Source organism: Tripterygium wilfordii, chromosome 4 (genome assembly GCF_013401445.1).
Source record: "Tripterygium wilfordii isolate XIE 37 chromosome 4, ASM1340144v1, whole genome shotgun sequence".
NCBI lineage: Eukaryota > Viridiplantae > Streptophyta > Magnoliopsida > Celastrales > Celastraceae > Tripterygium > Tripterygium wilfordii.
Window position 1 is genome coordinate 1,043,127 of NC_052235.1, and position 12,499 is coordinate 1,055,625.

At 39.1% G+C, this 12,499-nt stretch overlaps 2 protein-coding genes and 1 pseudogene across 2 annotated transcripts; 1 reads left to right on the forward strand and 2 right to left on the reverse strand.

Moving 5' to 3' along the window:
• Positions 1–436: 436 nt before the first annotated feature.
• LOC119997481 (floral homeotic protein AGAMOUS-like) lies at positions 437–2,095 on the forward strand. The gene is made up of 2 exons (XM_038844540.1): positions 437–554; positions 958–2,095. Exon 2 carries the CDS (start codon positions 970–972, stop codon positions 1,966–1,968), a length of 999 nt encoding a protein of 332 aa, XP_038700468.1. The 5' UTR covers positions 437–554; positions 958–969; the 3' UTR covers positions 1,969–2,095.
• Positions 2,096–2,191: 96 nt separating this feature from the next.
• LOC119996169 (UPF0481 protein At3g47200-like) lies at positions 2,192–3,948 on the reverse strand. The gene is made up of 6 exons (XM_038842711.1): positions 3,801–3,948; positions 3,644–3,680; positions 3,294–3,536; positions 2,960–3,176; positions 2,760–2,897; positions 2,192–2,680 (listed from the first exon to the last, which is right to left on the reverse strand). The coding sequence occupies exons 1-6, from the start codon at positions 3,946–3,948 to the stop codon at positions 2,258–2,260; spliced, it is 1,206 nt and encodes a 401-aa protein (XP_038698639.1). The 3' UTR covers positions 2,192–2,257.
• A 6,239-nt stretch (positions 3,949–10,187) lies between these two features.
• Positions 10,188–12,484, reverse strand: LOC119996173 (annotated as a pseudogene).
• Between the last annotated feature and the right edge of the window lie 15 nt (positions 12,485–12,499).

Sequence of the window (12,499 nt, forward strand, 5' to 3'; positions counted from 1 at the left end):
TTACTTTTTTTTTGGCTTAATTTCTATTGAATTTGTTTGACAAATCTTTTTTTTATTTTTTTCCACTTATGAAGCCTAAATCAATGAATATACATGTTTCATTCAAATTTGCTACTGGTCATTAATGAGTTGATGAACCATTTTACCCACAAATTAGGGGACAATGTATGTTGAGTAGCAGAATTTAAACTCAATCCTATTAGGATTGAGCGTGTGTAATTTTTCTTCTCCCCACAATACAACTGTTAACCCAGAAGTGACAATTATAAATTAAAAAAAAAAAGAAAAAAAGAGAGAGAGAGTAAGCATATTCCCAAGAAGCCAACTATTCAACTGAAAAGGAGGGTAAAACGGTAAACTACAGCCCCTTTTTTCGGTTAGAAGGATTTGTAGTATCGCAGACACAGATGCTCGTTAAAGGAAGTTTTTACAATTCCTGATTTTTCGAAACCTAATCAATCGGCATTAATAAGGATTGGGAGAATGAAAATAAGGAACTTATATAAAGGTGAAGAAAACTTGATTTCAAGAGCTGCCATTAATCTCTTTTTAAGGTACTCTCTCCCTATTTTTGGATTCTCCTTCTCTTTTATAGTAACATCTTTGTTTGCTCACTGCTTTTGCCTTTATTGTTCTTCAATTCTGTGACTTATATTTGGTTTTTGATTTATGCTTACCTTTAGTTCATCTTGTATATATATGTCTGTATGGCATATATAGCTGTGGAAACAGAGGGAAAAATTGATGGGGAATCATAGTTTTACTTCTGTTCTTCATTAAGTTTGGAATTGGATCTTGCAAGAACTAAAACAATGACGATAACTTCTCTGAGTAGACTAATAAGAAGTTTGTATGTATGTGCATAATCCGCTTGTTTTAATTGGAAGAATCGATTTGGCGTTCTTCAACAACTTGAAGAAATTAAATATATACTGTTTGTTCTGCGATCTTTCCCAGTACAAATTCAAGATGGGTCGCGGAAAGCTATGTATGGAACGGATAAGCAATGACAAGAGTCGAATGCTAACCTATCAAAAGCGCAAGAAAGGCTTAATGAAGAAGGCTTATGAATTTGGCACATTGTGTGGTGTCGATGTCTGCGTGATCATCCACGGGCCTATGCTTGAAGACCATCATGCAGAGGTGGAGACATGGCCTAAGAATCCTAATGAAGTTAAAGGCATCATCGACAAGTACAGGTCGGTAGAAGATGAAGACTTGCGGGGGAAGAAAACCCAAGACTTATCTGATTTTTTCGACATTCGTAGAAAGAAAGTAGAGGATGAGATTGCCAAGCTTCAGTTGGCTAACATGGAATCAAAGTTTCCAAAGTGGGATGATCGCCTTGATCGTTATTCACTTGACCATCTTAGAGTTCTTGAAGCTGTTTTTGAAGCTAAGCTTGAAGCTGCAAATAGCAGGCTTTTGATGTTAAAGAGCGAGAATCTCTTTATTGAAGATTATAACAGGCCAAGAACCTTATTGGGTGGTTCAAATAATCTTCAATTGAGCCTCATAAGGCCTCCTCAGCAGCAGAGTATTGTACCTTATGTGAAGCCACTTGACCTGCAACTTCCCTCGTACTACCAATCTGATTATCAGGCTCCCCGTTTCAGCGATTCCAACGACAACTGTTCCATGATGATGCTGCTTATGGAAGGCGAAGAGTTGGACGAATTTGGTGGCTGCAGCACTTCCGGTGGCTACATCCCATATGCACCATCTAATACCAGTTCTGCTTATTATGATCATAATTCAGCAACAGAGATCAATAATGTGATGTTCAACACTCCGATGCCTCTCTCAACGGGCTATTATGATCCAGAAGCTAATCAGCATATGCTACCTTACCACCAGCATTTGACCATGAATAGTGGTTCTTCCCAATTCCAACCCTCTCAGTTCTCAGACTTCTGCAATGTCAATGCTTATGAGATGGAGATGGATGACCAGCAACAGAAGTTTTAGCATTGCTTTCTCACTGTCTTTTCATATTTGCTTTGTGTATTTCTTTTTTGAACATGCTTTGCTTTCTCTTAGTAATGAATCTTTTGTTATTTACTATAGCCCACCAGTTTGTCAACAAATGTTGATATGTAAACAATTTTATTCATCTTATTGGAGAGCATATCTTGAATTCATGGAACAGTGATTATTCAACAGTTACAATTAAATGTCTCAAAACAAGCAAAAGAAAGAAGCCTACACACTACACAGTTTGTAGGACAATAAGTATGTGGACATACGGAAGCTTAACCTACAGAGAAATGATGGAGCACACCGCTTGTATGACAGTGAGTATGAGAAGAAGACCGGCCGCAATGACAGAGATGATGCTCCATGGTGTGTTGAAGTACTTACTTCTCAGAGTAGCCTCCCACTCGTGCCAAGGGATCTTGCAGAAATTGTCAAGTTCTTCAAAAAGATTTACATAGTAGAAGTTATTCATATGATCAATCTTACATTCAATGTTGTTAAAAAGGTCTGCTGCTTCCTTATCATCACCTAGCCAATGTTCCAGGATTCCGTTCTGAACAAGTATTTCTACATCCTTGTCAGTATCGATGAGGCAATCAATGGTGGCAAAATAATGATTTAAGTAAGTTTCCTCACAATAGTGACACAGCTCAAAGGTGGCGAGGTTCCGAAGAAGGATTTCTGTTTTGCCATCTATATCAAACTAACTTGGGAATTTTCAGAATTCCATCCTCGAATTTGATGTCTGACATATTCTTGGACTCAGCCGGTTGAAACCTCACTCCGGCTTGTTCCAGAGTCTTCAAATTCCCTATTCCCAATCGCTGCAATCTCTTCCTCGGTGGATAGTTTGATGGCAGATAAGTAATAAGAACCAAGTCCAACAAATGTTCATGTTCTCTTCTTTGCACATGAAAAACCTAAAGTGAAAATAAAAAAGTGCAGCCAAGGAAATTTCTTCGCCAGAGGACTCGGCTTTTACTTTCACAGCAGCAGCATCAATAGAGTAAATCTCTTCAAGAATGAAAAATGGAATCTGGTTTTCAAGCATCAGAAGATCATGCTCAATGTACAATAGCATCTTGGGTTTATGAATTATAGGGTCTTTTATGTGTGTCTCGTAGTGATTGACACCCATCTTTAAAAGGAGTTCAATGATGAAGACTGCATCAACAACAATCATTTCAACAAATTCATTGCTGTTGAATCCGATAGTTTCTGCATAACAATTCCGCAATGCTGCCTCCTTTTTCTTTACAATTCCAACCAAGTTTTCCAAGCGCACCTTGGTTCAGTCAAGGAAGTCGTTCAGGTACATTTGCTTCTGCCCCTCCATTGGTTGCAACTCTGGTTTTCCATGGTAAAGCGGACCGATTGAGAGTAGTTGAGGTGTGTAGGATTTTGCACTTTTCTCAAAGATGCCCCTGGGAACTCTGTATATACAACGCTCACCAGACAACGATGATAACTTCGCCAACTTGTTTCTCAAAGACGATACAACGAAATCACTGCCCTCGGGAATACATGGATTTTCTTCATCATGCGTAGCAGAAACATTGCTTTCAATTGATCACAAAAGGAAAAAACAATTAGTGCAACTCGGGAGTCTATAAGTAAGTAGGAGATAAACAAAGAGCTAGAGAACGGGAAGAAAGAGACATAAAACCTGTCATTTTGGTTGCTGGAGCAGCAAGCTTGTGATACTGAGACCATACTTTTCCAAGTAACAGATGCTCTGTCTTATTGTAAACTTAAGTTTAAGGTCTACGGGGTACTGCGAGACATCTGTGCTACTATAAAGAGAGAAAAAGCTTCACATTAACAGATTCTGTGGTTCCTTGCAACCGTGATATGGGTATTATTTCTACTATTCTCTACAGTGACAGTCAGAGTGGAATCTTTCTTGCGAAGAATCCAACCTTTCACTTCAGAACCAAACATATTCAGCTGAAGTATCACTTCATTCGACATCATGTGAGTGAAGAAGAGTTGAAGCTTGAGAAGATTTGTGGAAGTAAGAATCCAACAAACATTATTGACATTAAATCCTCACATTATGGCCAACTTTGCTCCTCAAATTATGGCATCATTTGTTCCTCAAATTATGGCATAATTTGCTCCTCAAATTATGGATCAAATTATGGAACCTTTGTCCCATAATTTGCTCCTCAAATTATGGAACATTTGTCTTAGGGTGTAATGTTTGATCCCTATATATATGAGGTTGTAATTGTAATGTAAAATATCAATAGATATACACACCAAATATTGCCTCTATTCTCTACAATTGCTTCTATTTTTTCTACATGGTATCGAAGCAGGTTTTTTGTCCTGTTTAAGTTCTTGTTTGCTCAACAATTATGGCAAACGACGATTCTATCTTCTCTGGCGCAAAGTCGTCTTCTACAGGTGCTCCAAGTGCTCCTGAGTTAGAGTCCAATCCAAATCAACGGTTGTGCTCTGTCCTTCTTAATGAGTTTAATTATCTTCCATGGTCCAGATCTATTACACTGGCTCTTGGTGGAAGATCTAAACTCGATTTTATTGATGAAAAGATTCCTTCTCCTGATGAAAAGTCTCCAGATTATGGAGCATGGTTATCAAAAGACCAATTGGTGCGGTCATGGATTCTTAATTCCATGGATTCTTCTCTTGCAGAGATCTTTAGTTACTCGGAGTCTGCTTCTATCTTGTGGTCGGCAATTCGTGATATGTATGGCCAACAAAAAAATTCTGCCAGAATTTTTGAACTTCAGCGAGATATTGTGAATCTTCAACAAGCCAGAAAACCTTTTGTTCAATTGCTTAGCTGTCTTAAAAAGATGTGGAACGAACTTGAGTTGTATCGTCCTCACACAGTTGATACCACGATTCTTCGCAATCGTGTAATGGAGGACAAAATATTTCAGTTGTTAGCAAATCTTAGACCTGAATATGAAGATCTCCACAGCCGAGTTCTCATGTCTCCAGAACTTCCATCGCTTGCTTCTGTCATCTCCATGATTCAGAGAGAAGAATTAAGAAGGAAAGTCATGAATGTGGAAGCTAGGCCTAACCTCTCTGAGTCTCGTGCTTATGCATCATACAAAGGCAAGCGACCGGATTTAAAATGCCAACATTGTCATCATCTGGGACATCTAGTTGAAAGGTGTTGGGTTCTCCATCCAGAATTGAAACCAAAGTTTGCTAAGGATAAGGGACTTTCTAAACCAAGAGTCCATGTTGCAAAAACATTACATGGAGATATGGTAAATTACATCTCAAATCCAATTTCTCTTATAAATGAGTTTGCAACCTATCTTCAGGAGAAGGGAAGACATGGAGTTTCTGGTACAGAACACTCGAATTTCACAGCCCTTCTTGGTAAGTTTGCTGGGTTCTTAGCAGACTCGGGACATCAATTCAATGACAACTTTGAAGGTATTTTCAGTGCACTCTCTACTGCTATAGAATTTAATACTGTGCATGATTTTTGGATTGTTGATTCTGGTGCCACCCATCATATGACAAATAAATTAACAAATTTGTCTGACTTCAAAAAATTTTCTACTCCACCTCATGTGTCAATTGCCAATGGAAAAGGTGTTCATGTTCTTGGTGAAGGTAAACTTAAATTGTTATCTAAAGATGTGACTTCAATAGCTTTATATGTTCCATCCTTTCCAGTCAAGTTACTTTCGGTTAGCAAACTCACTTTGGATTTAAATTGTTGTGCAATATTTCTTCCTCATTCGGTACTTTTTCAGGACATTGTCACCAAGAAGATCATTGGTAGAGGTTTTTTTCTGAAAGGCCTCTACTACATCTCCGGAAATTTTCAACCTAGCAAAAGTACTCAAGTCTCGTTTTTTCCTTCTTCCTCGGCAGATCATGTTCTCTGGCATCAACGTTTAGCACATCCTTCAGATAATATTCTCACTAAATTGTTGCCAAATGTTGATACCAATTATTTTTCTTGTGATATTTGCCATTTGTCAAAATCCACTAGATTACCTTTTGTGTCTTCTTCTTCTAGAACTACTAGAATGTTTGAACTTGTTCACTCCGATGTTTGGGGACCTACTCTTGAATCAATTGATGGTTTTAAATATTTTGTTACATTTATTGATGATTTCTCACGTGTTACTTGGGTGTACTTGTTGAGATCAAAAAGTGAAGTTATGAATATCTTCAAAGATTTTCATATGCTTGTTCAAACTCAATTTTCCTCTAAAATTCAAACACTTCGTTCTGATAATGGCACAGAATTCATGTCTAAAAATATGACACAGTACTTATATTCTCATGGCATTGTGCATCAGACTAGTTGTGTTGGTACTCCTCAACAAAACGGAGTAGCCGAACGTAAAAATAGAAACTTGTTGGAAAAAACTCGTGCTTTGATGCTTCACATGCATGTTCCAAAAGTTTTTTGGTCTTATGGAGTATTAGCAGCAGTTTATATCATCAATCGGCTTCCGAGCCGAGTGTTGTCTTTTAAATCTCCCCTTGAAGTTTTGCAGGAGAAAACTATTGATGTGTCTCACACTTGAGAGTATTTGGTTGCACTTGCTTTGTGCATATACAAGCAGCTCATCGTGATAAGCTTGATGCCCGAGCTGCTAAGTGTATTTTTTTGGGGTATTCTTCGACCCAAAAGGGGTATAAATGTTATCATCCTGATTCACGAAGATTATTTGTCTCCAGAGATGTTGTGTTTGAAGAAGCAACACCTTATTATACAAATTCTCAAGATGATTTAGAGGACGTGTTTCCCTTGCCTATATCCGAGATTATTTCTGAAGGGGTTCCTCACAAGCCTAATATTGCTGAGTTTGTTCCACACCAGGCCGAGTATCCTCCAGATATGCAGACTGAAAATCCTCCAACTGGACAGGCTGAACTCCTTCCAAATGTGCTAGCTGAAAATCTAGTTGAGAATCCTCCAGCCGAACAACCCTAGAGTCTCCAAGATGTGCATGTGCTTGCTTCCACTAATAATCCTGAGGTTTCACCGTCATTGGTTCGACGGAATCCTACTCGAAACCGCGTTCCTCCAACAAAACTTCAAGATTACGTAACTTTTTCTGCTTGTCATCCTCTTTCCAAGTATGTCACTTATCATCGTCTTTCCTCAGCTCATGTGGCATTTCTCACCGCTATTTCTACTGTTCATGAACCTAAGAATTTCAAGGAAGCAAATTCTCAGGAAATATGACGACAAGCTATGGATGAAGAGCTTCAAGCTCTTGCTGAAAATCAGACTTGGAGTGTTGTTAAACTTCCTCCTGGAAAACAACCAGTGGGGAGCCGCTGGGTATATAAAACTAAATTTCACTCGGATGGTACCATTGACAGGCATAAAGCTCGCCTTGTGGCCCAGGGATTTACTCAAACCTTTGGTGTGGATTACAAAGAGACGTTTGCTCCTGTTGCTAAGATGAATACAGTGCGTACTCTCCTCTCAGTTGCCGTAAATTGTGGATGGTCTATGAGTCAAATGGACGTCAAAAATGCTTTCCTTCATGGGGATCTTGAAGAAGAAGTCTATATGAAACTACCTCCCGGACATCCACAGAGTTCGGATTCTTCTTTGGTTTGTCACCTACACAAATCAATCTATGGGTTGAAACAATCTCCGCGTGCTTGGCACGCCAAGTTAAGTACCGTTCTTCAAGAGGTTGGTTTCTCTCGCAGTACAGCTGATTCTTCCTTGTTCATTCGTCATTCTTCCAATACTATAGTGGTGGTCCTAATTTATGTTGATGATCTTATTATTGCTGGGAATAGTATTGATGCTATTTCTCAACTCAAAACCACTCTTCAATCTCGATTTCCTATTAAGGATCTTGGTTCCTTAAATTACTTTCTTGGCATTGAAATGACAGTTTCCAGCAAAGGTTTATTTCTAAATCAAAGGAAGTATATTCTTGATTTGCTAGAGGAAACCGAAATGATGAATTCAAAACCAGCATCCACTCCACTGGATAGCAAATTAAATCTTGATACAGCCAGTGAACCTTTACAAGGAGTTAGTGATTACCAACGGTTGGTTGGTAAGCTCATTTATCTCACTATTACTCGACCTGACATTGCTTATGGTGTAAGTCTTGTTAGCCAGTTCATGCACGCTCCTACTCTTTTCCATTTGGGCATTGTCAAACGAATCTTACGTTATCTCAAGGGTTCTATTGGTCGTGGCATAGTTCTAGCTAAGCACGGTCACTTACGGATTACAGGATATAGTGATTCTGATTGGGCTGGAAATGCCCTTGATCGAAAGTCCACTTCCGGCTATTGTATGTTTGTTGGTGGAAATCTTGTTTCTTGGCGTAGCAAAAAACAACATGTGGTTGCTCGTTCTAGTGCTGAAGCTGAATATCGTGCAATGGCATCCAGTGCATGTGAACTAATATGGCTTAAGAGTTTGCTCGCAGATTTGGGTTTTCCAAGTAGTCTTCCTATGACTCTTTTTTGTGATAATCAGGCTGCTATGCATATTGCTGCTAATCCCGTGTTTCATGAACGCACAAAACATATTGAAGTTGATTGTCATTTTATTCGTCATCAAGTTCAGAATCAAGTTATTCAAACAGTTTACACTCGAAGCCATGATCAGCTTGCTGATGTTTTTACAAAGGTTCTGTCTTCTGGTCATTTTCACCGATTATTGTCCAAGCTTGGCTCAATCAATCCTCTTGATCCAGCTTGAGGGGGAGTATTGACATTAAATCCTCACATTATGGCCAACTTTGCTCCTCAAATTATGGCATAATTTGTTCCTCAAATTATGGCATAATTTGCTCCTCAAATTATGGAACATTTGTCTTAGGGTGTAATGTTTGATCCCTATATATATGAGGTTGTAATTGTAATGTAAAATATCAATAGATATACACACCAAATATTGCCTCTATTCTCTACAATTGCTTCTATTTTTTCTACAGACATGTTTACAAAAGTTGTCACACTTGCTAAACTGAGGCTGTGTGCAGTTTCGGTTGATCTTCTATCTTGAAGACAAACGACTTGAGTTGCAGAGATGGAGGTTTGCTGTTTGGAGTCAGTTGGCTTCGGTACTTGTGATTGAACAGACTCCAAGTGGGAGGTTGTTGTGATTGAACCCGGCTTGATGACTCGACAAAGATTGTTGTGAATCCTGTCGAGCATCTGTTGAACGCCTATTGAGCATTTGTCGAGCGTTAGCTGTTGCCCATTCTAGAACTGTCTATGTTTGAGCGTCTATTGAACGGTTGTTGGGCAGTTGGGGTAGAGCAACTGTTGAGCATAAATTTTTGGGCCTTTATTGTAATTTTCAGCCCAGTTGATTAAGTACGGTTAGGGTATATAATTATGATTGTAACCTCACAGTCGCGAAGCTTGTATTTTTTTCTCTGAAATAGTGATACTCTCTGTAATTCCAAGGAGGTAGGCATAATTGGCTGAACCTTGTAAATCTTGGTGTCGTGTTCTTTCGATTTCTATTTTCACTTACTCTCTGTGTGTTGATACCGTTCCCCAACATCGATAAGATAACTGGGAAGTCCAAAGGATTTTGCAGTAGAAGGCAACTAATTCCCCTGTTTTGGGCATGGGGTGTGTTTCTAAATTATCTAATATTTTCTGTACTTTGGGTACTATTAAGAAAATTTTAAAAAAATTTGATTTGCTATTAAACCGGGGTGACATTAGTAAAAAATCGAGTGTGACTAATCTCTCCTTTAAAATAGGTTTGAAAAATAACTGACCACATTAAAGTTTAATGCCCAAAATACACGCCCATTCCCAAACTCATATCATATCAACCCACTTTGTAGTCTAAGGCCTGGACCACGGGCCAAATTTAATTATCCAAGCCCGTACTTTTCTCTGGCCGGCACGCCACCGGGGCCATGATCGGCTCCGAACATATTAAACAAACAGAATTTAAAGAAAAAAGGGGTAGAACTGTAGAAAGATGGCATCGATTCTCTTTCTTGTTGTTGATTAGAGTGCCTTTACTATTGCAACTTCCAGTAGGCAGTATCGAATGAGTGGAATAAGAAGCTCAAATCAGGAACATTGAACAATAATCAACCTTGGTGGAAGAAATATAAGCACACCAAGTGTTCGATAAAAAGCTCCTTCCATTAAACAAACTATATTAAACAGTTAATAATCTCTTCTTTTTTCTTTTTCTTTTTTTGTATGGAACACTCATATATAATAAACACTCGTAAACAGAATGGTAATCAAAGCTAGTTGCAGTTGTAGATCCTATACGTTATTTGACAAAGGTACCCACAGTTTGTGCAATAGTAAGCATGAGAAGAAGAATGGCTGCAAAGAAAGAAATGACAGCCCAGGGTGTGTTGAAGTAATCTCGTTTCAAGATTGCCTTCCACTTGTTGCAAGGAGTCTTGCAGAAATGGTCAAGGTCTTTACTAAGCTTTTTGTAGTAGAATTTTCGAGGGTTAAAGTTACAGCCTTGTACAGTGCTGTTGAAAGCGCGTGCTATCTCCTTGGTGTCACTCAGCCAAGTATCCAGGATTCCATACCGAATAAGTAACTCAACATCCTCCTCTGTGTCCACAAGGCGATTCATAACTATAAAATAGTCAGTTATATAGTTATTAGTACCATGACACCGCTCAAACGCAATGAGATTTCGTGCAACGACTTCTGTTGTGACGTTCATTATAATAGTTGGAATTCGCAGAGTTCCATTCTCGAATTTTATGTCAAATATGTGTTGATGCTGCTGTGAAACTTTAATCCTCACTCCAGCTTGTTTTAGCTTCTTCAAATTCTGTATTTTCAGTGAATATTCCATCGCCTCCTCACCATATAGTTTCAGTGAATATTCCTTCTCCTCCTTACTATGTTTTTTATTCGGTAGAAAAGAGATTCTTAGGTAGTCGAGCAAATGCTTACACTCACACAGAGAATAAGATGGGGGATTGACCAAATTAAAGAATGTCTGAAGTAATTCTTCCAGAATTGCAAGGCACAGCTTCTCACCCGTGTGTAGGTGCCAAAAATGGTATGGCCCCGCCTGGTCCCACATCGACAAGATGAGTTGGATTGTCTAGGCCCCCAGGTTAACTATTACAGTTAGGCCCGAGACTAAAAAGCCAATCTTTGGGTCCATATACAATCTTTACATTACTTGCTACGTAATATAAACAGTATTCTGACACCAAAACTGTCATATTCTCTGACACTTATCTACAGGATCTTTATAGCTTTATAAGACTAGTCACTTTATTATGATCCTTCCTTAGCATGATGGAACTAGGTGTCAAAGCATCCGCAGGTGTTGGCGACCCAGTACAGTCGCCAGAGCATAGTAATGGCGACACCACCTATAAGCGTCATTACTCGGACTACATCACTCATAAAGCAGTTCTTGTCAGTCTAATCTACCGCCGATATTTACAGGTGTGACTGGCTCACATCCTTAGGTATGGCTTTCTTTCATATACGTATCTATTCATTAAATATCGCCTACAAAACTTCCATACTATCATCGACACCTGTCTTAACTATGACATATTGTTACTTTACCGCTTACCCTGACACAATCGGGATAGTAGACTTTTTATACACTTCCTTCATACAATTTGGTCCAATGATATAACTGGAATGGATACACAATTTCCGGGGTCGATCCTCGTTCTCTATTAAGACCCCCCTCTTTTCATATATAAAAGGGGGGAGAGCGTTCTTCAGGAGGACCCGAGAAAAAACAGAACAAAAAAACACTTTCTACCAATTCCAGAAAAGACCTACTCAGACAAAACACCTAAGACTATAGCTGGTCTTCCATCTCCGACAAGTACTAACTTGATCGTCGGAGCCTCCACGACCGGCACCCCCCGAGCCGGTTAAGGAGCTTTCACGGTTTGCCTTGTTGTGAAACTTGCAGGATCCAAGGCTGCAAACGGACCCCACAGGAAGAAAGATTGACCTTTCAACTATTGTAGAAATCGGCTCCTACACCGTGGGGATTAAATTAGGCAGTGATTTCAACATTAATATTGGGGCTGCAGCACTGATGATTTCCTCAAGAATGAAAAATGGGATCTGATTTTCAAGCTTCAACATGTCAGGGCGAATATCCACAAACATCAGAGGTCTATTGAATATTCGGTCACGTAGGTATTGCCTCCCATAAGACTTTTCCTCATGAAACTTCAATAATACTTCAATGATGAAGATGGCATCGACCAGGATCATTTCCACAAATTCATTGCTACCGAGTTCAATGGTATCTGCATAGCAATCTCGCAATTTCACCTCGTTTACCTTTACAATTGTGATATAATCTTCCATCCCTGCCTCAATTCGCTTAAGGAAGTCCATTAGGTACCTCTGCTTATGTTCCTCCGTGGGTTGTAGCTCTTCTTCGCCCCGGTGAAGCGGACCAATAGAGACTAACTATTTGAGGTGTGTAGGCACTTTTATTTATTTCATGCATCTCCCTGGGAACTCTATATACTACAGTTATTGGACAAGGACAAGTGAGATAACTGTCCCAACTTCTGTCTTATTGTTGATGCCA